General features: G+C 49.2%; 1 protein-coding gene across 1 annotated transcript; it reads left to right on the top strand.

Annotated features, from left to right (window-relative positions):
* Window positions 1-587: 587 nt before the first annotated feature.
* Window positions 588-23,320, top strand: SFXN4 (sideroflexin 4). Its single transcript, XM_046652517.1, has 14 exons — window positions 588-737; window positions 2,115-2,180; window positions 4,894-4,968; window positions 6,126-6,152; window positions 6,239-6,293; window positions 8,692-8,717; window positions 9,463-9,516; window positions 9,598-9,654; window positions 9,774-9,839; window positions 10,748-10,826; window positions 11,708-11,823; window positions 16,294-16,379; window positions 18,646-18,763; window positions 22,923-23,320. The coding sequence occupies exons 1-14, from the start codon at window positions 699-701 to the stop codon at window positions 22,998-23,000; spliced, it is 942 nt and encodes a 313-aa protein (XP_046508473.1). The 5' UTR covers window positions 588-698; the 3' UTR covers window positions 23,001-23,320.
* The last annotated feature ends 1,492 nt before the right edge of the window (window positions 23,321-24,812 follow it).

The raw sequence follows: 24,812 nt of genomic DNA, 5'->3' as shown, positions 1-24,812 counted from the left end.
CCTGCCTGGGATTCCAACCTGGGCAGCAGGAGCAGGGCGCAGAACTTAACCACTATGCTACCAGGCTGGCCCCCAGACTTTCTGAAATTCTTCATCTCTTTTTTAATAAGGAGCACCACATTTTCATGTTTTACAAGGCTGCGAAAATTATGTAGCTGGTCCTAACATCCCCTATACCATATACACTCAACCTTTAGGGCAATTGAAGGGATTTTTGAGGGTAAGGTACAAATCTTGGGCGCGCCCGTGCTCCCCGTAAGATGTGGGGTGTTCTCGGAGTGTACTGAAATATGGGGGTTCCCCTAGGTGACCCCCCCCAGCCCCAGCTCCACACCCCGACCTCCCCCCCCGCCCCCCCCCGGGGCCTGGAAGCGGCTGGGCTACCCTTAGGGACGGAGCAGGGTTGGAAAGACTCGGTCTGTGGGAGGGGTGGGCTCACAGGAACAGGGGGAGCGCGGGGACCGGGGATGAAGGCGTGGGACCCGGTGGCGCTGGCCGGTGGTGACACCCACGAGCCGGAGTGCGGAAACCCGGGAGCGGGAACAGGGGGCGCGCGCGCGCCTGGGGCGGGGCCCGCCGCCCGGCTCCTCCTCCGTGGCTGGTCCGGCGGCGGCGTCTCCCGCCATCGCGTAGGTCCCAGGAGGAGGAGGAAACGCGGGGGCCAGGCGGCTCCCGGGTGCAGCGGCGTCGCTGCCCGCATGGAGCCCAACGTGCGCTTCTGGATCACGGAACGCCAAGTACGGCCCGGGCCGCGGGCTGGGGGCGGGGAGGGCGTGCCGCGCCGCGGGGAGTCGCCGGCTGGCCCAGGTGACCTTGGGCAGGCCACGTGGTCGCACCACTCGCCTTTCCTTAGACCCCAGTAAGGGACGGAGGGGAAACCCAAGCTTGCCGGATGCCGGCGGCCACAGTTGTTACTGTGTGTCACCCCTGCCCCAGGCCTGGCTAGGGAGGGTCGCCACAAGGTCACCCTCAGATCGCCCTGAGAAGCAGTGCCCCCTCGCAAGTGTGTGCACTCTGCTGCCTAGGCTGTTGCTGAGCATCAGGTTGGAGAGGAAGAGGTCCCAGGAGGCCCCAGCCTCCCCACCTCGGTACGCTCAGCCAGTCAGAGAGCGAGACTTCGGGGCTGTGGGAAGCCTGGGTGGACCGGAAGTAACACAGACCCCGCCTCCAGGCCGTGTCTATAGAAATATGATGGGAGTCGCACAGGCAATTTACAATTTTCTAGTAGCCGCATTAAAAAAGGTAAAAAGAAACAGCTGAAATTAATTTATAATAATAAATTGTATTTATCCTCATACAAAATATTAACATTTATATTAACATTTCAACATGTAATCAATATAAAAAATTATTAGTATTTTACATCCTTTTGTTGTACGAAGTCTCCGGAATCCGGTCTGTAGTTTACACATGGGGCCCGTCGATGTGGCCTGGCCACATTTCCCGGGCTCCATAGCCACATGTGACTAACGGGACAGCACAATGCTAGGGTGTTCTCTTACGTGAAGTAGGGCCTAGCCTGCTTTTTTGAGGTGGTGAAGTTGAGAAGGGACAGGGAGCTCCAGCTGCCTCAGCAGAGCTGAGCCTCAAAGCTAGAACCGCTGCAAACTTTGGGGGTTTTTTGAAGCAAACCATGCCTTCTTTCTCCACATGGGAACCAAGCTGCCTTTATGGAGGCCTCGCTGGGGTATGGGGTTGCTTATGACTGGAGTTAAGCCTTGCACCAACCCTGAGAGGTGAGAAACAGATTCTGAGACCTTTCTGGGTTGTTGCTTTAAGGTCATATGTGCGAAATGAACGTAGGCCCATTTGAGCCCTAAGTGTAGGCTTTTAAACCTCAAAAGCAATTTGATGTTGGAGTGGTTAAGAGGACAGGCTACTGAGTCATTTCCTGGCTGAGTTTCCTTGAATACCTTCTTGAGCCCTTCTAAGCCTCAGTTTCCTTACCTGTAAAATGGGGATGTTGTAAGGATTCCAGGAGATGCTGTAGGTAGAAGGCAGATCACAGTCCAGGGCCCTCTTAGGGTCTAAAAGAAATGTTACCCGTTATTATTACCATAAATCTTTGTTTTTCTGCTGCCGTTAACCTCTCTGGGGCTTTTCCCCCTCTTAAGTCTTTTGTTCAAAGATTTCTTCAGTGGATGGAATTATTGGATCCTACAAATCTGGTCCTTTCAATTGTAAGTATTTTCTTGTTTTCAGAGATAATGAATTTCACATTTTATTCTGAAACATGATGACTGTGTGTCCCTTTGGAAAGCAGTTGAAATAACAGAATCCATAAATATTATCATGTTTGTATTCCTTCCGACTGAGCTTGTTAGATTGGAAGGGTGATACATAAAAGCAGACATCCATTTAACAGGTAACACCAAGCCCCAGGCCGGGTGCTGGTGGTTCAAAGGGGATCAGAAACCCCCTGATAATGGAAGACACACTGGCAAAGCTAGTCACAGACTTTGACCTAGAGCTCTAGGGGTGGGAGTACCAGGAGTCAGCAACAGAGGAAACGCCTCCCTCTCTCCGGGGCGGGAGGAGTGTTGAGGGAAGGCGGAGAGGGAGCGGGGACTAGTACCTCCTTTTATTGCTCTTTGCTTTATTGCACTTCACAGATACTGCATTTTTTACAAGACCCTCCACCAGCAAAAAGATTACGGCTTGCTGAAGGCTTGGATGGTGGTTAGCAGTTTTTAGCAATAAAATGTTTTGTTTTGGTTTTTTTTGAGGAAGATTAGCCCTGAGCTAACATCTGCTGCCAATCCTCCTCTTTCGCTGAGGAAGACTGGCCCTGAGCTAACATCCATGCTCATCTTCCTCTACTTTATACGAGGGACGCCTACCACAGTATGGCGTGCCAAGCAGTGCCATGTCCGCACCCAGGATCCGAACCGGCGAACCCCGGGCCACCGGAGCGGAATGTGCGCACTTAACCGCTGTGCCACCAGGCTGGCCCTAAAATGTTTTGTAATTAAGGTGCATGCATTCTTTTTTAGACATAATGCTATTGCATACTTAATAGACTATAGTGTAAACATAAATTTTTATATGCACTGAGAAACCAAAAAATTCGTGTGAGTCACTATATTGCAGTGGTCTGGAACCAAACCTGCAGTATCTCAGAGGTATACCTGTGTACGCAAAGTCCTGGATGGAGAGCAGGTCGCCCAGTCACTGGAGCTTTTCAAGGGGGGAACCAGGCAGTTCCTGGGGTTTGTTTTTTTTTTTTTTTTCCAGGAAGATTAGCCCTGAGCTAACTGCTGCCAATTCTCCTCTTTTTGCTGAGGAAGACTGGCCCTGAGCTAACATCCATGCCCATCTTCCTCTACTTTATATGTGGGACGCCTACCACAGCATGGCTTGCCAAGCGGCGCCATGTCCACACCCAGGATCTGAACCGGCGAACCCTGGGCCGCCAAAGCAGAACGTGGGCACCTAACTGCTGCGCCACTGGGCCGACCCCAGGCAGTTCCTGAAAGGCGTTCGGTGCCATGCGGACGAGAAGGGTTTGCGCTCAGCTGACAGGGCCAGTGGTGAGGTTATTGTTTCAGAGGGTGTCTTTGCTGGCCAAGTGGCGAGTAACCAGAGGGGACCAGACTGTAGGCAAGGTGATCAGTTCAGGGAATGCTTAACTGTCCAAGTGAAAGATGAGGGTTTGAACCAGGTGTGGCTGAGGGAGGAAGAGGAGGAGATGCCCTGTCACCTGCAATGATCCTCAGGGCCAGAGCCAAAGGGACACTCCCGTCCTTGTGCTCAAGGCCTTCCACACAGCCTTGTTCACAGTAGAGAGAAACAAGAAACAATCTGAGTGCCCATCAGCAGGGAAATAGATAAATAGTGTGTGGTATGTTCATACAGCAGAATACTGATTAGCTGTTAAAAGTGATGATCCAGGGGCCAGCCGGGTGGTGCAGCAGTTAAGTTCGCACATTCAGCTTCTCGGCGGCCCGGGGTTTGCCAGTTCAGATCCAGGGTGCGGACATGGCACTGCTCGTCAAGCCATGCTGTGGTAGGTGTCCCACATATAAAGTAGAGGAAGATGGGCATGGATGTTAGCTCAGGGCCAGTCTTCCTCAGCAAAAAGAGGAGGATTCGCAGCAGTTAGCTCAGGGCTAATCTTTCTCAAAAAAAAAAAAGTGATCTAGTTATCAACATATGATATTAAGTGGAAACATGCAATATTTATGATAAGTGGAAAAACATCTGTGACGTTTAGTGGAAAAGGAAGATACATAAATACAGCATTTATGCAAATTACAACATAAAAAACCAATACTACATATTTGTTTATGGACATATGTATTCGTGTATGTATAAATATTAAAAAAGGGACTGGAAATTTATACCTTGAACTCATAACAGTGTTTCCCTCTGATAGGATGGGGAGGGAAATGAGACTGGGGGTGGTGGCTCTTTTTGGAAAAAAATTGAGAAGCACATATAACTGAATGTTTACTGTTGTTAACTCTGGGTGAGGGGATTATGAGCGTGTAATCATTCTTTGTATTTTCTATATTTCATTTTTTTTCTCAAATTAAATAGAAAAGAAGAGAGGAAATAAGGCTGAACTGACTAGATGTGGGGGTGAGTGGGAGAGCAGGGACTTGCAGGTTTCTGACTGGCACAGCCAGGCGGATGGTGTATGGTTCACTGAGACAGTGGACATCAGAGAGGAATGGGGACAGATGGCAGCACCAGTGGGCAAGCTGCTGGATCTAAGAAGCCGGGGGTCTAAATCTGAATGACACACGGGACTGTCCTAACGGAGACCCAGAGTAGAGAGTCTTGGCTACATGTTGCATTGAAATCAGGTGACAATGAGCATGTGATTCCTGTATCTGGACCAGTCTGAACGATGTTGAGATCATGGCTTGATTTCTTTATATCTGATTATAGGAAAAAATAGAAAAATCGAGGCAACTATTGTTAACAAATCAAGATGCATCCAGACATGACGTGGAGGACCAAAGGGTATGTGTGCCCGCGTGTGCCTGGGTCAAGGCTGGGCGCAGTGCCTTCAGGTGATTCTGCTTGCGTGATCTGAAATCAAGTGGAATTTTGTCATTGTAAACACTGCCCAGGGGATCTGCTTTTCAAAACTGGGTTAGTTTTTTTTTAGGAAGATTAGCCCTGAGCTAACATTTGCTACCAATCCTCCTCTTTTTGCTGAGGAAGACTGGCCCTGAGCTAACATCCGTGCCCATCTTCCTCTACTTTCTGTGTGGGATGCCTCCCACAGCATGGCGTGCCAAGCGGTGCCGTGTCTGCACCCAGGATCTGAACCGGCGAACCCCAGGCCGCCGAAACGGAACGTGCACACTTAACTGCTGCACCACCAGCCAGCCCCTGGGTTAGTTTTTGAAATGTGTTAGAATTCCTTCTCATAAACCAGATTAGTGTTAGATGCTAGTAGGAGAAACTACTATTAAGGAGAAAAAAGCATGGGGTTCCTCCTATGCAATGGGTATGAGGGAGGATCCTCCATAGCCGATTCCTTGAACCCCCTGGCAAAGTCTAGAATCCAGGCAGGCCTCCGAAGTCAGAATCTATCTCCCATTCGAGGCAGCATTCTGGGGTAGGGTTGCAACCTGCCCAAAGACCCAAACCAAGTACTTGTTATCTGTCTTGCATGTGTGGGGCTTTCTGGAGGCCAAACATCAGTCCCATGCAGCAGCCTGGGGAAAGCTCATACAGTTAACTTGATTTTTCTGAAAACTTCTCCGGGGCCTTTGGGCTGACAGCCTGGCTTTGTTGCAAGTGACTTGGCTCACGCCGTGGTGTGTGGTCTGCACACAGCCTCTCTGCTCTGAGCCAGCGGCAGGCCAGATCCAGGACTCACCTGAGGGGCAGGGCGGGTGTCGGCCTCGAGTTCTCTCCAAAGTCAGAGACTGAGGACTTTTTCATGTTCTGGTTGTTTACTTTATGTGGATCATCTCTTTGCTGGTTAGTTCATTTGTCCGTTTGATTCATTTGATTCTATTTCGATTTGTTCTGTCCACGTGATAGAGAACAGTTCTGGCCATCACTGAAAGGCAGAGCAAGGCAGCTCCAGAAATGGCAACGGAGAGGAGATTTCGTTTGCTGCCACACCACCTTCAAAAGCTATGGCTTTCTTTTTCTCTTTTTAGATACAAGAAGCTTGGAAGAGAAGTCTGGTAAGTTTCAGCCCCTTCCTGATTCTTAGTCTCCTAAAAGAACAAAACCAAAGGTCAGACTAACCTTTGTGTCTACCCTTCTGAAGTCCACCGTGCATCCTGACAGCAGCAAACTGATCCCCGTTCCTTTTCGACCTGCAGGTGAGTCGATTCTAATTTTCAGAAGTCGGTTGGGAAGACATGGTTTGGAACAGTTGCAAAACTCTGCCTGCCTTATTTTAATTTTTTTTTTTTCCTAGAAGGATTTCTGATGATGAGTCTTAAAAAGATTTAAAAAGAATGTTGGCAGGATCTGGGGTGGAAAGTGGAGAAGAGCAGGTTTGAGGCCCAGAGCTGTGTCCAGTCCTGTGGAAAGATCCGGGCTTTGGGAGTGGTGGGACAGGCCTGGGGGTGAATCCCGCCCTGCTCCATCATGTCCCAGCGAACAGAGCCAATTATTTCACTGATGGTTCCTAGGTGCTAGAATTAGGCATTCCATTTGGTATTCTCTCTCTTGTATCTTAACTACAATGAGGGGAATAAAATCCATGATCGTATAGGGTCCTTCCAAATATTAAATTCTCTCTATATTATAAACAGGAAACTGGTAACAACATAAATATCCAACAATTCAGACTCTAGTTAAATAATTCATTAAAAAGAGTGAGGTAGGGGCTGGACCCGTGGCGTAGTGGTTCAGTTCAGTGTGCTCTGCTTTGGCGGCCCGGGTTCTCAGGTTCGGATCTCGGGGGCAGACCTATACCACTTGTCACCAAAAAAAATCTTCCTGACCAAAAAAAAAAGCAGTGTAGTAAATCCTTCATGCTAATATGAGTGAATGATCTCCAGGAACTAGTATTAAGGAGAAAAAAAATGAAATACTAACAGTGTATAGTGATCCTATATGTATAGAGAAGTGCTGTGTGTTTACGAGAGCGAGAGAGAGAGTGAGAATTTTCGTATGTCCTGATAGATATTGTGAAAGAAAAATACTCTTATTTCTCTTCTTCACACTCTCCTCTTAATACTTCACTTCTGATGCCCGATGAATGGGTGTTTCCCACACCCATCAATTCTGTGACACCAGCTGGGAGTCCTACAATTTTTACTTGGTTCTGATGCGTCTACCTGGAGTTAGCATGAGATTTCACAGGTTAAGGGCTCAGGCCCACAAGACTGCCCCCACCTCACACGCCAGTCCCAAGTGCAGGTTGTCCCCAGTGCTTCTGACCAACCTGCTGTAAACTAGAGTTCCCGTGACCCTGTCCTTGGGTTCAATTAATTCACTAGAACAGCTCACAGAGCTCAGGAGAACAAGTTTACTTACCAGATAATACAGATTATATTATGAAAGGATACCCCTCCGGAACAGCCAGGTGAAAGAGATGAATAGGGCAAAGTATGGGGGACGGGGTGTGGAGCTTCCTGCCCTCTTCAGGCGCGCCGCCCTCCCAGCACCTACAGTGCCCTGCAAGCCAGAAGCTCTCCAGACCATGCCAGTTAGTATTTATAAGTGGAGGCTTTTTTTTTTTTGAGGAAGATTAGCCCTGAGCTAACATCTGCCAATCCTCCTCTTTTTGCTGAGGAAGACTGGCCCTGAGCTAACAGCTTGCCCATCTTCCTCTACTTTCTGTGTGGGACGCCTACCACAGCATGGCTTGCCAAGTGCTACCATGTCTGCACCCGGAATCCAAACCGGCGAACCCCAGGCTACGGAAGCAGAATGTGCAAACTTAACCACTGCGCCACCGGGCTGGCCCAAAGTGGAGGTTTTATTAATACACATGGCTGATTAAATCATTGACTATTGGTGATTAACCCACCCTCCAGCCCATCTCACCTCAGTTGGTCGTTTGGAGGTGGGGTGGGGGAGCTGAAAGTTCCAACCGCGTAATCACCTGGTTGGTTCCCCTGGCAACCAGCCCTTATCCTCAGGGGCTTTCTAAAAGTCACCTTATTATCTCAGGTGTGGTTGAAAGGGGCTTATTGTGAATAACAAAAGATACTCCTTTCAACATTATCACTCTTCTCAGTAAATTCCAAAGGTTTGGGGATCTCTGTGCTGGGAACAGGGACAAGGAGCAAATATATACAGTCATGCGTCACTTAGTGACAGGGATACGTTCTGAGAAATGCCTGATTAGGCAATCTTGTGAGAACATCATGGAGTGCGCTTACACGAACCTGGATGGTCCAGCCCACTACACACCTAGGCTATATGGTACTAATCTTATGGGACCACTGTTGCATATACGGTCCGCCATTGACTAAAACGTCATTATGAGGCTCGTGACTGTATTTCTTATTATAAATCACGGTATCCCAGATGTATTCAATTCATGTGGAAGGATGAACAAGTAACTTGGAGCAAATGACCGCTTGCCTTCTGTAAGAAGGACCAGGAAGGCTGGAGGGAGCCTTGTCAGGTCCCTGTACTGTGCTGTTTTAAATTTATGCCATATATAGTTATTATTTTTGTTAGAAAAAAAAATGGTGCCCCTTTCCAGCCTCTCTCTGCCTCAGCAGCTGCAGTCACTGACCCTCTTCTCTTCTTTGCCAGCTTTCCTGCCTTTCACGGCGCCCATGGTGAGTAAGCTGCTACTCACCATTACGAAACCAGGAGTTTAGTAAGATGTCCACCTATCCCGTAACCTTGGCGGCAGTGTCCTCCGGCTCCCACCCCTGTCCCGTGACTGCCTGATAGATGATTATGGACCCCCACCTCTGACCCATGTCTTCTATTCATGTAGTCCCACCTCCCACTTATCCATTTGGGCACCTGGGCCTCTTGAAGGTCCAGAGTGTCACAAGGTCATCCTCTCTTTGAACACCTACTGTGCGCAAAGCACTCCCGAGGAGATGGGTGAATTAAGACCTGCTCCCTGCCACAAGCCCACGTAACTGTCCGTCACCTTCTCTCCCCAAGCCCTCTCCCAGTACAAGCCCTCACCTGGGACCTGGAGTTGTCTCCCAGCCAGGCCTTCCCACCTTGGCTCTTACAAGGTGCTCTGACAAAGTGACAATACTTCTCCGTCACTTCTTCCACATCTGCCCTGTGTGTGCGTCCCCTGGCAAGTGCATGCTTCTCAGCTGCCCCACTCCACTGCAGGTCTTGGAGACAGGGACCGCTGTGCTCCTGGGCTTGCCCGGTGCCACTGGGTGCTCATTCAGCATCGCTTGCCACTGACCAGTGACCCCCCCGGGTCCACACCCTCCTCCCCTTGTCCCAGCTCCTGGGGGGCTTGGCTCTGCTTCTCCCCTGGGAAGTTCTTTGCTCCTACGAGCTCTCCCTCCCCCAAAACACTTATAACTCTACTTTATTTTTTTAAAGGTATTTTTGTCGCTGCTGTCAGTAAAAAATCTGAAGTCCATGATTTTACCTCAGGTAGCAATTATTTCTGTTTCCTGGTTACTGAATTTTGTTGACTGGAACCACAGTGTGACTTATTTGCCTGTCTTGCTGCAGGTTTCTTTCTATACCTACACCACGGCGTTCAACATCATCAACGGAAATGCAAGTTACGTGAGTACTGCGAGGCCTGGAGGGTCCGCAGTTTCATATCTGAAGTTTTTCTTTGTTTAATTGTCCTTACTGGGTAAAACTGTGGCATTTGCTAAATATGTACTTTTGCTTTTCCTTAGAATCGGCAGCCGTATGAGAGTATATTACTAGGAACAGGAGTAATTGCTTCTTCAACCTTTTTTGGAGTAGGTATTTTAAAAATCTGTTGACTCTTTTTCGTTCCTCAGAATCAAAAAAACTTCATTCTGGGGCCGGCCCCATGGCCGACTGGTTAAGTTCACGCTCTCCACTTCGTCAGCCCAGGGTTTCACTGGTTCACATCCCGGGTGCGGACATGACACTGCTCATCAGGCCACGCTGAGGCGGCGTCCCACATGCCACAACCAGAGGTGCTCACAGCTGGAATATACGATTATGTACTGGGGGGCTTTGCGGAGGAGACGGAGGCAAAAAAAAAGATCGGCAACAGATGTTAGCTCAGGGCCAATCTTTAAAAAAAAATACAACCTTATTCTGATTACAAATTTATGTTCCAACTTAAACAATTTAGAAAGTATAAGACATAAAGAAGAAAATACAAGTCACCTGTAATCCTTTCGCCCCTCCCATAATCATGTGAATATTCCAAGTTTCTAGGCATGTGCTCAATACTATCTTCTTATAAAATAAATTTATGCTATAGAAATATACATTGTCTATATATGTATATATATTTGTACATACAAATATACAACTTGTACATTGCTTTGGATGTCAGGACATCCAAAATGTTAAAATGTAGATTTTAATTACATTTGTACATTAATTACATGTTAAAAAGGTAGATTTTAGAGTCAGGGAGGCCTGGCTCATCTGGCTCACAGCCTTGACGGCTCAGTGACTCTGGACGAGTTAGGTGCCCTCTCTGAGCCTCCGTGGCTTCCTCTGATGATCAGAGAAGGCACCACAGTGTTGCAAGAATTAAAGCCCTCACGGCGAGCACCTGCCATGTCCCGCCGTCCTGGGAGTGAGCTCGGTGCCAGCTCTCTGCTGTGGCGTCTGTGCAGCTGATTTTTGGTCCCGTCGATAATGATTTTTCTCTTTTATTTTCTAGTTACTCCCTCGTTTCCTCCAGTTGAGGTTTTCGCTGAATAACATCTTGACGAGAAAGGCCCTGCCCGTCGTCTTTCTCAGTAAGCAGGAAGCATGCGTCTCTGTCATCTTTGAGCCTTCCTCCATCTTCAGGGACACCCAGGTCCCTTGGCCACATCGTGGCTGATGATAGCCTCCATTTGCAGCTTGTCGGGACCCCCAGGCCCAGATTAAGTCTTTGGTTTGAGGGGTGACGTTTTCTCTGTAGATAGTGCTTTAGTTGCCAAAGGATGAACACAAACTCGGAAACACAAATTACGTGTTAAAGACTATCGTACAAGCCTTCTGCATGTATTAGTTTACTTAATCCTGCAACAACTTATGGATAGGAAGTGTTATTCCCATTTATAGATGAGGAGACTGAGGCAGGGGGAGGTTAAGTTACTTTCCTGGGGTCACACTGGAAGAAGTGGTGGTGTAAGTGATTCCAGCCGGCGGGCTGACTCCAGAGGGAGTGGCAGAGGCGCTAACTCACCGTTTGCAGTTTGCCAGCCTGCAGATTCACTAGTTCACACTCCAAATTTGGGTTTGGGAATCGTAGCCATTTGAAGGGTTGGCAGAATGCTGTCAGTGGTAAATCTGTAAAATTATGTTACAGAAACCTGGTCAAATCAGCTTAAACAAAGATGGGGGCATATTTCAAGGATCCCAGGGTTTTTCCTGGAATCCTGTCAGGGAGCCGGGCTGGACTTTCAGGGGTGCTGCAACCTCGTGCTGACTTGGACTCAGGATCCAAGACCGAGTCGCCAGCCGTTCTGACCCCAGCTCCACAGCCCCAGGAGAGAGCTTGGTTCTCACATGTCAGCCACCCAGGGGGCAGGCAAGTACAGCCAGCAGGAAAGAGGCTGACACCAGAAAAGATGTCCCTTCGCTGGACCAAAACTCATCCCTCTATTGTGTGTTCTCTTCTTTACATCCACAGCCCAGGTCAGTGCAGTGAATGTTATTGCATCCCGAAGCTTTGAGCCCTCGCGAGGGATTGAGGTCATGGACAAGGAAGGCAATGTCATAGGCTATTCCAGAAAAGCCGGGACAAAGGTAGGGGGACTCTATGGAGCCGTAGCCACTTGCCTTTTGGGTAAAGAGTTGAATTTTCTGTTTGAGAGCTGGTAACAAATTCATGTCTCCTTTCCACCTTTCCTATCCTGTCTTCCCTCATTATGCTGAGAGAGAGATTTTACATTTTGTATCCTGATGTTTCAAAGATGGCACGTTGGTCTGGGTTCTCCAGAGGAACAGAACCAATCAGAGATGGATAGATAGATAGATGATAGATAGATAGATAGATAAATAGATAGATAGATAGAGTATTGGCTCATGCAGTCATAGGGCTGGTAATTTGGTAATGTGGAGGGCAGACTGGCAAGCTGGAAACTCAGGAGCAGATGCTAAGTTTGAGGCAGAATTTCTTCTTTGGGAAATCTTAGATTTTGCTCTGCAGGCTTTCCAACTGGGGAGATGCAACCCATACACACTATGGAGGGTAGTCTCCTTTATTTAAAGTCATATGATTGTAGATTTTAACCACATCTACAAAACAGCCCCATAGCAACACCTGGATTAGTGTTTGACTAAGTAACTGTGGACGATAGCCTAGCCAAGTTGACGCGTGAGACTGACCATTACAGATGGGCCTCCGCCAAATGCTAGGCCCCTCTCTGAGTGTGAGATCTTGTTCTGCAAGCCCAGCCTCTACCCTCCCAGTCTGCTCTGTACTCCTGGAAGTCAGTGGACACCCTCTCTGGGTTTAAGAGAAGCCCTGCCTCTCCACCTCACAGCAGATTTTCATATAGTCCTCATCTTTAAGGACCAATTTGCTGTCAAGGATGGCCTAAGGAAATCCAGGGCTCTGACCAGAGCTCTTCTAAAAGACCTTAGTTTTTAATAAGTTTTATCATTAAATAGTATATTCTTTTGCTTAATTCAACACAGTGGCTTCTGTGTGCATTCAGTTCTAAGAACCTGGAATAGCCTATGGTAGTTTCATTTTGGGTGTGGACTTTTTAAAAAAAATATATTTTCAGCAGGTGAGATCTTTTTTGGTCTCTGAGAAGTGCTTTAGCCAAAGAATTGTCATGTGAGGCAGTTGTTTGCAAATGGCCTGAGGAGCAGCGTGGAACAGCCCCTGATTCAAAGCACAGGCTGTGCCAGCTTCTCGCAGGATCAGCGTTCAAGGGGACTCCCTGAGCCGGCTAGACATCCTTCTGCCCACATGTCGGTGGAGGAGGAGGTCAGAAAAGATGGCTTCTCACTCAGCCGGTAAATTCATCATTATTCGGCTCATGAAACATGTTACTCTAAACCCTACCAGTGATTCACAAAGCTGAACTATAAACCATCGGATTCCTGCTACCATATTTCTACCGGACCATTTAGTAGCAAGTCTGAAAATGGTGTCCGCCTTTCTAAATGAATTACAGTAGGGACATGCTAATTACAAGTAACCAGGGGAGAAATTGCTGCCAGAAATAAAATACCTCCTTTTTGAAATGAAGGTTCTCTGCCTAAGGAACCACCCTAAAGGGATGTTTTTAACAGCGTTATTGAGGCATAACTGACATACTATAAATGTCACCCATTGTGAGGATATAGTTTGAATTTTAGTAAATTGTAACAGTTGCGCAACCATCACCACAGTCCAATGTTAAAACATTTTCAGGGGCCGGCCCCGTGGCCGAGTGGTTAAGTTCGCGTGCTCCACTGCAGGCGGCCCAGTGTTTTGTTGGTTCGAATCCTGGGCATGGACATGGCACTGCTCATCAAGCCACACTGAGGCAGCGTCCCACATGCCACAGCTAGAAGGACCCACAACGAAGAATATACAACTATGTTCTGGGGGGCATTGGGGAGAAAAAGGAAAAAATAAAATCTTTAAAAAAAAAAAAGAAACATTTTCAGGGGGCTGGCCCAGTGGCGCAGCGGTTAAGTGCGCATGTTCTGCTTCTCAGTGGCTCGGGGTTTGCCGGTTTGGATCCCGGGTGTGGACATGGCACTGCTTGGCAAAAGCCATGCTGTGGTAGGCGTCCCACATATGAAGTAGAGGAAGATGGGCACGGATGTTAGCTCAGGGCCAGTCTTCCTCAGCAAAAAGAGGAGGATTGGCAGTAGTTAGCTCAGGCCTAATCTTCCTCAAAAAACAAAAAAATTTTCATCACCCTAAACATTTCCCTCCTGCCCTTTTACAGTCGCTTCCACCCCGCAGCCCCAGGGAAATACCCATCTGCTTTGTGTCTTCATAGTTTTGCCTTCTCTAGAAGTGTCTTATAAATGAATCATCCAGTAGTTTTTTGTGTCTGGCTTCTTCCACTTCCGAGGTCCATCCTCTGTGCCATCTATCAGTAGTTGGTTGCTTTTTATTGCTGAGCTGTATTCCATCGTATGGATGTACCATAGTTTTGCTGATCCACTCCCCAGGCGATGGGTATTTCGATTGAGTCCAGTTTCTGGCCGTTATGAATAATGCTGCTCTGAACATTCATGGGCAGCTCTTTGTGTGGACAGGTGTTTGCGTTTCTCTTCAACTCAGCGTTAACTGCAGGGCATTAGCGTTGCTGTGAATTATTGACGCAGCTGAAGAGAAGAGTGAGAGCACAGGTTGCCTCCACACGGTGTTCCTCAGCACCTCCGGCCCGCCAGGCTCTGTGCCAGGCACTGAGGCCCAAACCCTCAGCAGTCAGAGTCCCTTCTCTCCAGGAACGCTCAGCCTCCCGTTGCGGAGGCAGCCTCAGGCCCTGCTGGCTATCGAGATACCTAGACCCTCTCACCAGGAGAAAGTTCGTTTTTTGCAGGAAGGCCCATTTAGGGTAAAAGAAAGGTTTGATGGTCTCCTTTAAAAAAAAAAGTTTATCTTTCTCTTAAGAATGAAGTGTCTGCAACTGTGCGTAAGCATGAGTGTTCTTTTATCGTTTCCCTGTCACCGAAAGGTTTATTTTCTTTGGCTAAAATTTCAGAAACTGCGTAACCAGCAATATCTGATTGTAATAGGGCACCTTTGATCAGATTTCAGGAGCCTGGTCCATGTTGTTTTCTCTTGACTGGACTTGTAAGCCACCCAGTCGCAAATGGTAACGCTTCCTTGTGACAATGTCTGGTTTGGAGTGTCTTCCCCTGGCACACAAGACAGACAGGGAGAGGCTGGCCTCACCCCACTGACGCTGAAACACAGCACACTCAGCAGCCACTTTTCTCTTCCTGAAGTCAAGCAATTTTATTTAACATTCCTGAAAGTTTATTTTATTATTTTATTTATTTATTTTTTTTGAGGAAGATTAGCCCTGAGCTAACTGCTGCCAATCTTCCTCCTTTTGCTGAAGACTGGCCCTGAGCTAACATCCATGCCCATCTTCCTCTGCTTTATATGTGGGATGCCTGCCATAGCATGGTTGCCAAGCAGTGCCATGTCCACACCCAGGATCTGAACCAGCGAACCCCGGGCCGCCAAAGCGGAATGTGTGCACTTAACCGCTGCACCACCGGGCTGGCCCCTGAAAGTTGATTTTAAGAGCTGCCCTCCGTGGTTCCCTCTGTCCTCATAGGGGAGAGGCATTCCCTGCAGGCGATCTGATGGGCTGAGCATTAGCGTGAGAAGGAGAGAGCAGGGCTGCCAGGCTCAGGAGAGGAGTCTGGAAGGTAGGCTGTAGCAAAGTCAGGGGACACTGGAAGTGGAAGGAATGGAGTTAGGGGGAGGGAATGGTGGAGCGTGTCTGTCCTTCCTGTGCAGAGCAGTGCTGTTTGTGAAGCTGTGTCTTACCCAGGGGTTGGATTCTGAAGTTGACTTGCAAGTGTCATCTACAATCAAAATTTTCCTTGCAAGTCTCTTACATTGCCCTTGAGGACACATGATTTTGTGCGTATGTTTAAATGTTCAATATGGAGAGTAATGTATGTTATAGAAAAGATGACAAAAATGTTACAAACTCTACATACGCGTTTGTGCAAAATAAAATTTTATAGCACACTTTTAATTACACAAGCAAAAGATGGATGCGTACGGGTGGACTGGGGCATGTTATGTGTGGGTGTGATGCCGTGCCAGTGCACGTGGAGCTGAGTTCTTGGAGGATTCCTCCATTGGAAGGGGTAGGAAGAACTGAGGAGCTGTTCAGGATAGGGAGGCCAGTGGCAGGGTCCTAGATTGAAAGGAAAACGTGGCATTGTCCTTAGTCGTAAATCCAGCATTTCCACCAAGGGGATTTCCATTTGATTCTAAGCAAAGATATGTCTATAAGCTGCCTTTGCTTGTACTTCGTGAGTATTTTGTTTGGGATGGTTGATGGACTGATGGAGACCATTGTGGAGTCAGGGGGAGGTAAATCGTGTTTCCAGTTGGTCCCAGCACCTACCCCAGCCATCTTCCATACTTGTGCATGTCCTCCACCTCTTTCCACATGCATTATTTTTCTCAGTGAGAAAGGAGAGTTGCTGTTTGCTTGTCTCTGTCGTGAGTTGCAGGATCCCTGGAAACCATCTTCCTCCACGTGCTAAGCGGCTTTCTTTTATTTCCACTAGGCTGTGAAGGATACAGCCACATCCAGAGCAGTGCTATTTGGGACCTCAGCTTTTATCCCCGAAGTCTTCTCCTATTTTTTTAAAAGGTAAGAGGTACACTCATCTCCCTGGGTAGGAATAAATATTTTGACAGTCAACATCCTTATAAAACTTGTCAAATCCTGACCTTGGTGGGAGGGGCAGGAAGAAGTCGCTTCAGTAATCTTTCTACTAAACTCTCTTCCTCACAGTTAAGATGGCAGGATTGACTCGGGGCTGGCATGGAAATCCGGGTGTGCTTATTCCAGCAAACCTGGAAGGCTCCAGGCCCTGTCCTCGTCAGCTCTGTGTTCTTGGGCACGTCCCAGCACCTGCTGAGGCAGGTTTCTGCCCTTCTAGAATGATGAGTTTGGATGATCTGCAGGTTCTCCCAGCTCGGAGGTGCTGTGAATATTGCTCAAGCCTCTTTCCCCTTCATGCCAGGCATGTGTTAAATTAGCTTAAGAGGCCCAGGATCAGTAGACTGTCATCCCTTTTGAGAAGAAGAGATGGCCTGTGCGGAGGAGGGCCCGGGGATCAGCCAGTATGAGAAGCGCACTTGCAGTAGCTTAGACGGAAGGGAGATGTGCTGGTTTCATTACCGGGTCCAGGCAGGGAGCGTTGCCTGTGGCGGCTGAGCAGGAGCTCCAGGGCAGAGACAGCCCTCTCTTCTCCTTCATGGGTGTCAGCTTCCTTCTCTCCTGCCACACATTGGCTTCTCCTGACACCTCCCAGCTCGTCTCCTCACAGGGTCCTGATGAGAAATAGCCACGCAGCCAGCCACTCCCCATCCCAGGGGAGGCAAAGACCGTCTTCCACTCAGTTCAGAAACTCCTAGGGAAGGATTCTACTGGCCCAGGTGGGGTCTCCTGCCTGCTGCTGACCAGTCCACTCTGTCCAGCGTGGGGAGCTGGGAAGCCTCTGCTAGGACCACATAAGGAGCACGTTTTCAGGAACTAGCTGCATCCTGCGCCGAGCCAACTGTTACTTCCCACGTCGATCCACCTGGATGGATGTGGAGACTTCTCGGTCAAGGTCTTCCTGAACCACTCTGGCTGGCCTCAGAGCTGGGGCTGCTGGGAAAGCTGGGGCCCTCTGGTCTGCCTCTTGAGGCCTATGTAATGGTGCCGGCTGCATGGTGGGGAGATATGGTCCTCATTTCCCAGAAGGCCTTGGGGTGCCCAGAAGGACCATGTGCCATCCCACAGCCATGACAGTATCCAAGCTGGAGTGACTTCAGTCTCTCCCCTGACTCAACTGCTCCCTTTTGCATCTGAAAAAATCCAAGGCTCAGAGGGGAAAGTGACTTGCCCAAGAGCACATGGTCAGTCTGTGGCAGAGCCCCAACCGGACCCCAGAACCCCGGGTCTCTGACTCCTTGCTGAGATTCTTTGCATCTTCCCACACTGTCTCTTGCACTCTTTTTTTTTTTTTTTTTTAAAGATTTTATTATTTCCTTTTTCTCCCCAAAGCCCCCTGGTACATAGTTGTATATTCTTCGTTGTGGGTTCTTCTAGTTGTGGCATGTGGGACGCTGCCTCAGCGTGGTCTGATGAGCAGTGCCATGTCCGCGCCCAGGATTCGAAACACTGGGCTGTCTGCAGCGGAGCGCGCGAACTTAACCACTCGGCCATGGGGCCAGCCCCAGTCTGTCTCTTGCACTCTTAAAGGTCAGGCTCAGAATGTCACATGCGTGTCAGCACTGCCCAGGTGGAGAGTACGGGCTCTAGTATCTGACCTCTCACTTTTGAGCTGGGGGATTTTGGACAAGGGACTGAGCTGGTCAGTGGCTGTATTCTCCTGTTTGTATAAAGGAGGTGATGGTAACACAAGCCTCATAGGGTTTTTGGAGGATCAAAAGAGCAAATGGGGGGCCGGCCCTGTGGTTGAGTGGTTAAGTTCATGCTCTCCACTTCAGCTGCCCAGGGTTTTGCTGGTTCAGATCCTGGGTGCAGACATGGCACCACTCGTTAGGCCACGCTGAGGTGGTGTCCCACATGCCACAGCTAGAAGCACCCACAACTAAAAAAAATATATATATACAACTATGTACTGGGGGGATTTGGGGAGAAAAAGCAGAACAACAACAAAGAAAGATTGGCAACAGTTGTTAGCTCAGGTGCCAATCTTTAAAAAAAAAAAGAGCAAATGGGTGTGAAATGCTTAACCCTGGGCCTGACGCGTAGCAAGTGCTCTGTCATGAGCTGCTAGTGTTTCCACTTCTCTGGGTGAGTGGGAACCAGGCGTGGGCCTATAGCTGCATGCGAGACAATGGCCACCATTGGAGTGGAGGGCCAGCCTCTAAACAAAGCTCTGTCCCCTTGTCTCTTACAGGACCCAGTTTTTCCAGCAGTATCCATGGTCACTGTGGACCTTAAAGCTGTCTTGTACCATCTTGGTGATGGGGCTCATGGTGCCAGTCTCCTTTAGTATATTCCCGCAAACCGGACGGGTAAGCGCTCCCTTCTTTTCTCAAAAATATAACTTTATCCCCTCTCATGATAAGAGTAAAAGAGATTATTCTCCTTCTAAAAAAATCTGCAAAGTTTAGAAAAGTGTAAAACAAAACAACATTATTTACATATAATCCCATCGCCCAGCTCGCTTGTGCAGTCTTGGATTCTATTTTTTTTTTTAACAGTGTCTCGAAAGTGTTTTTCTGGGGCATGAAAAAAAAACGCTTGCGATATTTTAAGTATTCCATAATATTCTATGGTGATGTCCCATCCGATGGACCTTTGTGCAGTAATGGAAATGTTCTGTATCTGTGCTGTCCACTGTGGAAGCCACTAGCCACGTGTGGCTGTTGAGCGCTTGAAATGTGGCCATCGTGACTGAGGAACTGAATTCTAAGTTAAGTTCAGTTTAGTTTTAACTTAAGTACTCACATGAGGCGAGTGGGTGCGGTACTGGACGGCGCCGTTCTGTGGGCTGGGATATTTTATAATTTATGATAAGGCGGACGCCCTGGGTTCAGATTCCCAGCTTCTCCCTGACCTTGGTCAATTCACTGAAACCCTCTGAGGCTCAGGTTCTGTCTCTGTTAAAGAGAGATGAAGATAATCGTATCTGCAAAAGGGCGTTGCTGGTGTCAAGGACGTGATTGATGTAGTAGATATTAGCAATTTCTGGCAGTTCTTGGCTGAAAATTTCAAATGCTTGTTTCTGTCACTAAGCTTAAAAATCCTTTGTGTCCTCAAAAGCATTGGTATTTGTGGAGTGATCTTGTTCAGAACCCAAATTCTCTGTTTAGGTTTATAAGACGATTAATTCAGGCAACGTTACCAGCACCTAACATAGAAGTTTTAAAGTTATTTAGATAATGGCTATACTCACAATGGGGGCCATAAAGGGCGGGGAAGGAGGGGTGGACAGCATCTCATTCAAATAAATTTTAGAAGAAAAAAATATTTTTAATCCTCACAGGCCTACTTGTTAGAACACAGTTTGTTACGTTAAGATTGCAGTAAATGTGAATCCTTTTGCCAGTAATTCCTTCCCATTGCATTGGTGCTCTGAGAGTGAAGCGAGTGGCTTATCTCTAGGTTAGATCATTGACGTCTTTAAATCTTGTGGGGATTTCCCACCACCGAGATCTGGGCTCTCGTATTCATTCCACAAACAATGACTGTGGGCGTGCCCTGGCGGATGGACGCTAGGTGCTGGGGTCAGCGGTGAGTGAGTTAACAGGGTCCCAGCCTTGAGTTGTGGTCGAGGCTGAGCAGCTGTGAAAAAGCAGTGACACGTGGCCACCACAGGCTTTGAGAGGGGAAGTGGGGGGTGGGGGAGCCCCAGAGCCCAGCTGAGCATGGAGCAGTGGTCTTCGGGAGATCCAAGCAAAGGAAAGGCCTCCCTTTCCGGTTTGTCTCGTATGGATTTGTCATTCTGGGGAGTGGGTTCGTTTTCTGGTGTCAGGAGTAACTTGGTTCCTTACTCTGTAGTATCATTTTGGTCCTCAGCTAGTGGCCTCTGTCTGTGTTGGGGTCCTTGCGGGTGTGAGGTTGCGCATCTTCTGGAGAGGCTGGATCCAGGATAGCCTGTCAGTGGTCAGGATGAGAGGCGGCCCTCTCCCCCTTCACCACTACTATTCTCTGTTCCCCACTACAGGCCAATGCCACTCACTGGCCTTCTTGAGTCAGACAGCCACTGGGGCTAAACGGACGTGCTTGGGTCCTCCGGCCAGCAAGGAGAGACTCCCACACTAGAGGCCACTGGAGATGCGGTGGGATTGCAGTGGGATTGCGGTGGAACAAAGACCCGCACAGGGGCGTTGTGGGCACAACAGGGGCAGCGTCAGCATGGCCGGGATGGGGGCAGTGGTGGGGATGTGCCAGGGAGGGGCAGTGTAGGCAAAGGGAACAGCCTGTACACAGGCATGCAGGTTTGCTCTGGCACGGCCCACCTGGGACACTCCGAGTGGTCCAGATGGCTGGAGTGTGAGAGAAAGGAAGCTACAGGGTATTCTCACTTCTAACCAGTGTGGTTTCTGTTTATCCAGCACCTTCTGTGTCCTGGGCCCTGTGTCAGGCAGTCAGTTTCTTGTCTTCAAAACAACTCTGCAGGGTAGTCTTTCCCCTTTTACAGATGAAGCATCTGAGACTCGGGGGAAATTCCCCTGTAGGTTGCTCAGCTCTGGAGTGGCACGGCGAGGGGTGCCGGGCTCAAGCCGGTGAAGGACCTCACAAGCCCCTCAAGGTCGCAGAACTTGATTGTGGAGGCAGTGAGGCAAGTGTGTCTAGGGGGAGTGGCTGAGGTTGTAGTTTAGAGATACCACGCTCTGGATCCTTCACTGTGGGTGAGGCGGTCCTGGAGGCTGGGAGCATTGGGAGGTTATGGGAATATACTGGCTGGAGGTGCTGGGGGCTCAGAGAACGTCAGCGGTCGTTGCTTAGACAGAAATCCTTGAATTGGACAAGTTGAGAACTTGTGAGCATTCAGATTGGTGGTAAAAGTGATGAAGAAAAAGGGATCCAGGGGCCACCCAGATTTCTGGCTCAGGCCTGATGCCAGTGGCCGGGATGGAGAACCCCAGAAGGAAGGCTCAGTAGGATTCTGTTTGATTGTAACTGAGATCCAAAACAGCAGTGCCTTGAACAAAGTGGAAGTTTATTTCTCATTCACATAAGGTCCAGCTAACGCAGCTGTGTCTCTCGGACTCCTCCAGGACTGGATTCCTTCCAGCTCGGCACGCCAGCATCCGTAGGGTTTAGCCCTCATCCTCAGGGTCCGGGATGGCACCATTCTCATTCCACGCGGCCACGTGGCACAGTGGCCAGAGCTTAGTCATGTGGCCAGGCCTCACTGCGTGGGAGGCTGGGGAGTGAGGTCTTTATTCTGGACCTATTTGAAATCCCGCTGCTGTGGAAGAAGAGCACAGATACTGGGGGCAGATGGCAGTCTCTGCCACAGGCTTTTGTGGGAAGGAAAATGTGTCACATATGGAAACAACTGTCACGTGATAGAAAGTAAACATGACTGAAAGGCTATGGGAAGATAGGGAAAGAAGAGAATTGCCAGCTGATCCAGGAAGCCTGCCTGGAAGAGGTAGCCTTTGGAAATGGATGAATCTGAACTGGCAGAGTTGGGGAAGGGAAGAGGGCATTCCCAGTGGAGGGTGCAGGAGGGCTGAGGAGTCCATCGTGCCCAGGTACATGTGGCTGACTGTGACTGGTATGATGCTTGGGGCCAGGAGGCGGGGCCTGCAGTGCCAGGCTGAGGATGCAGGCTCTACTCTGAAGGCAGCAGGTGGGTCATGCAAGGCTTGAAGGGGGCAGGAGTCTCAGAGGCCAGAGTGGAGGCAGGAAATGGAGTCCATCTTCCCTCTGAAGCCTCCTCTCCCCACTGCGCCTCCGCCAGCAAGTCTTGGCATTTGCCGACCTTGAAAATACCCTGTTGGTCCAAGGCGGGTACTGGGGTGGCTGAATGGTGGTCCTGGGCCAGTGGTGGCCCCACCTCCCTGTCCTGCCTGTGTGGCCACCTCCACTTGCAGAGAGGGCCTGAGGCTATGGGGGATTCGGCTAGGCGCCTGCCTAGGACATCTCCTCAGACATACCACGGGCTGCAGCGCTTTTCACGTCTGGACCCTCAGCGACCTGGACAGGGCAGCTCCATTTCCATCAGTTGCCTCCGCCTGCCAGTGTCAGCTAGCACAGCGGCTGCTAGACTAGAGATGTGGCCGGGTATTGGGGGTTATTGTTAATTTTGTTAGGTGTGATAATGGCGTAGTAGTTATATGTCAAAGTTTTTATCATTTGGAATTTCATACTGAAGTGTTTGTAGGTGAAGTGCCACGTCTGGGAATTGCCTTAAAATACTCCAGTAAAAACAGCCCACAGCTGGGTATGGGAGGTGCTTGGTGAAGTCAGAGTGGCCGATAGTGAACGGTTAAAGCTGAGTGACGAATATGTGAGGGTTCATCATATCCTTTCTGCATTTGTTTCTATTGGAAGTTTTCCGTAAGAAAATTTTTAAGAAGTTAGGTTTTTTGCTATAGATCTTTGAAAAAGTTGGACTATGAAACAGATGCTTTCTGAAAATGTTTTTTTAAACTTGGCTTCTAAGGCAAGAAAAGTTCGTAATATAAATATTAAGAATTTAACTTTGCTTTTCAGATACAGTGCAGTATGCTGGAGAAGGAAATTCAGTCTGCAACGCAAGAACCAGAGCTCTTCTATAACAGAGGGGTGTAGGGGGCAGTGGGAGGTGGATTTCTTTGGTTCCTGCTTGAAAACCCGCTTCACAAGGTTTCCGTTTCGAGAACTCTGCCAGAGGCCTTCTGGACCCCGGAGGTGTCTGCACCCGCGGGACGGCGTCTACCTACCAGGACCATCTCGAGGCCGGCATGCCTGGGATTGGGAAGCTGGATGAAAGTAGGAAATGGGAGGCTGTTCTGTGTGACTCACCCCACGGGGTTGCTCAGGGGATGGGTGGTGTACGATTCGATTTTCTATTTGCTCGTCAGCCTGTGAGAGGATTCTGTGAAATTGCTAATAAACTTGTCTAAAGTTGAGTATTTGAAAAAATAAAGGAGAAGGGTCCCCCATGCCCAGGGCACAGGCATTAAACCACTAGCCCATCTCCAGGTAAACATGAAACTCTGGTGAGCTGTTGAGGCCTCCGACCCCCAGAGCAGGCCTATTTCCCTACTAGCTTACTCCCGTTTTGGACAACTACTTAAAATCTTCACCACTCGCCACCCAGCTCCTTCTTTCTCTTCACTGGGAAACAACCCTGCCTCCTCCACCGTGAAATGGCCAAAGGCCATTGGCCAGCAGCGGAAGCCCCTGGCACCATATGTGTTGAGCTCCCACCACTACAGCCAGCCTTCCCTCCTCCACGCCAGGGCAGCCGTGCCGGGGCCATCCCTTCCTGTCGTCAGGGCCTTGCTCTGAAGCCTCCATGTCCCCTCCGGCTCCAGCCTCCTCTGCTCCTTCCCAGTAGCATTTGAACTGCTTCAGTCACCTGCCTCATTCCTCCCCCTCTCTGCTAAGACTGCACTCACCCATGCTCCGCCCAGGCGCTGTACTGCCACTCTGCCGGTTCTCAGACCCGTCACTGGGCCCACATCCAGCTCCCCTGCACTTTATGCCATTTGATGCCCGCTGGAGGCCATCTTCCCTCCCACTCTCCAGAAATGGCGCCACCACTTACCCAGTTGCATCAGGATCACCAGCGTCCCCCTGACTTACTCCTCCCTCCCGACCCCCATTCAAGTCTAGAACTTACTCCTCCGTGGCCACTGCTACTACCCCAGCGCAGTCCAACAGCATCCCCTGCTGGTATTACTCATCTCGTCCCCGCCTGGCTCCCTCCAATACATGCTCCAGCTTGCTCTTCTAAACCACACCTGCTTAAAAGGCTTAAATGGCTTCCCAGTGTGTCAGGCTCAAGTCCAAATTCCCTGCTATAGCAGGCAAGAGCCTTTACCTTACTCATCTCTTTCCTCTGGAGCAACATCCAGTTCTCAAATGGGCTGTGGTCTCTTCTCTGGGCCTTCACACTAGCTGTTCCCTCTGCTTTGGGCAAACTGCTTATGCTTCAGGTCTGCCTTGGACATCAGTCACTCCCTCCAGGAAGCCTCACAGCGGTGAATTAGGTCCTCCTACTGTGTGCTCCCAAAGCACTTACATGGTGTCTGGTACTTGTCACACTGCAGTGCAATGGCCTGCTTGCTGACCCCGTGCCCCCCTAAACTGTGTGCCATGAGAGCAGGAACTGTGTCTTGTGTATCAAGGAAGCCCCAGGATACAACACGGTGCACAGCACACACTAGGCATCCAAACATTTGTGTCCTGGAGAATGTTTCCAACACACTCTGCCCCAAATCATCAAAGACTATACCCGTGGCTTTCAGTTTTCCCTCGGCCAGAAGGATGGTTAGCTCCAGATTTGGTAAAAAGAGTTTCACAATAGCTTAAATGGACAAAAATCAATAAAAATGATCTATGAGATGGCTCCGTATAGCCACAGGCTTACACCAAACAAAATTAAAGAAGAAAATG

This window comes from Equus quagga, chromosome 2, assembly GCF_021613505.1.
Source record: "Equus quagga isolate Etosha38 chromosome 2, UCLA_HA_Equagga_1.0, whole genome shotgun sequence".
Lineage (NCBI taxonomy): Eukaryota > Metazoa > Chordata > Mammalia > Perissodactyla > Equidae > Equus > Equus quagga.
Note: the sequence above shows the minus strand (reverse complement) of the source record. Positions and strands in the feature narration are given on the sequence as shown.

Excerpts from the sequence above, each read along its gene's own strand:
- SFXN4 (XM_046652517.1), top strand. The coding sequence starts at position 699 with ATGGAGCCCAACGTGCGCTTCTGGATCACGGAACGCCAA. Across the intron at positions 2,181-4,893 it reads CAAATCTGGTCCTTTCAATT|GAAAAAATAGAAAAATCGAG; the intron begins GTAAGTATTTTC and ends ATCTGATTATAG. Across the intron at positions 10,827-11,707 it reads CCTGCCCGTCGTCTTTCTCA|CCCAGGTCAGTGCAGTGAAT; the intron begins GTAAGCAGGAAG and ends TTACATCCACAG.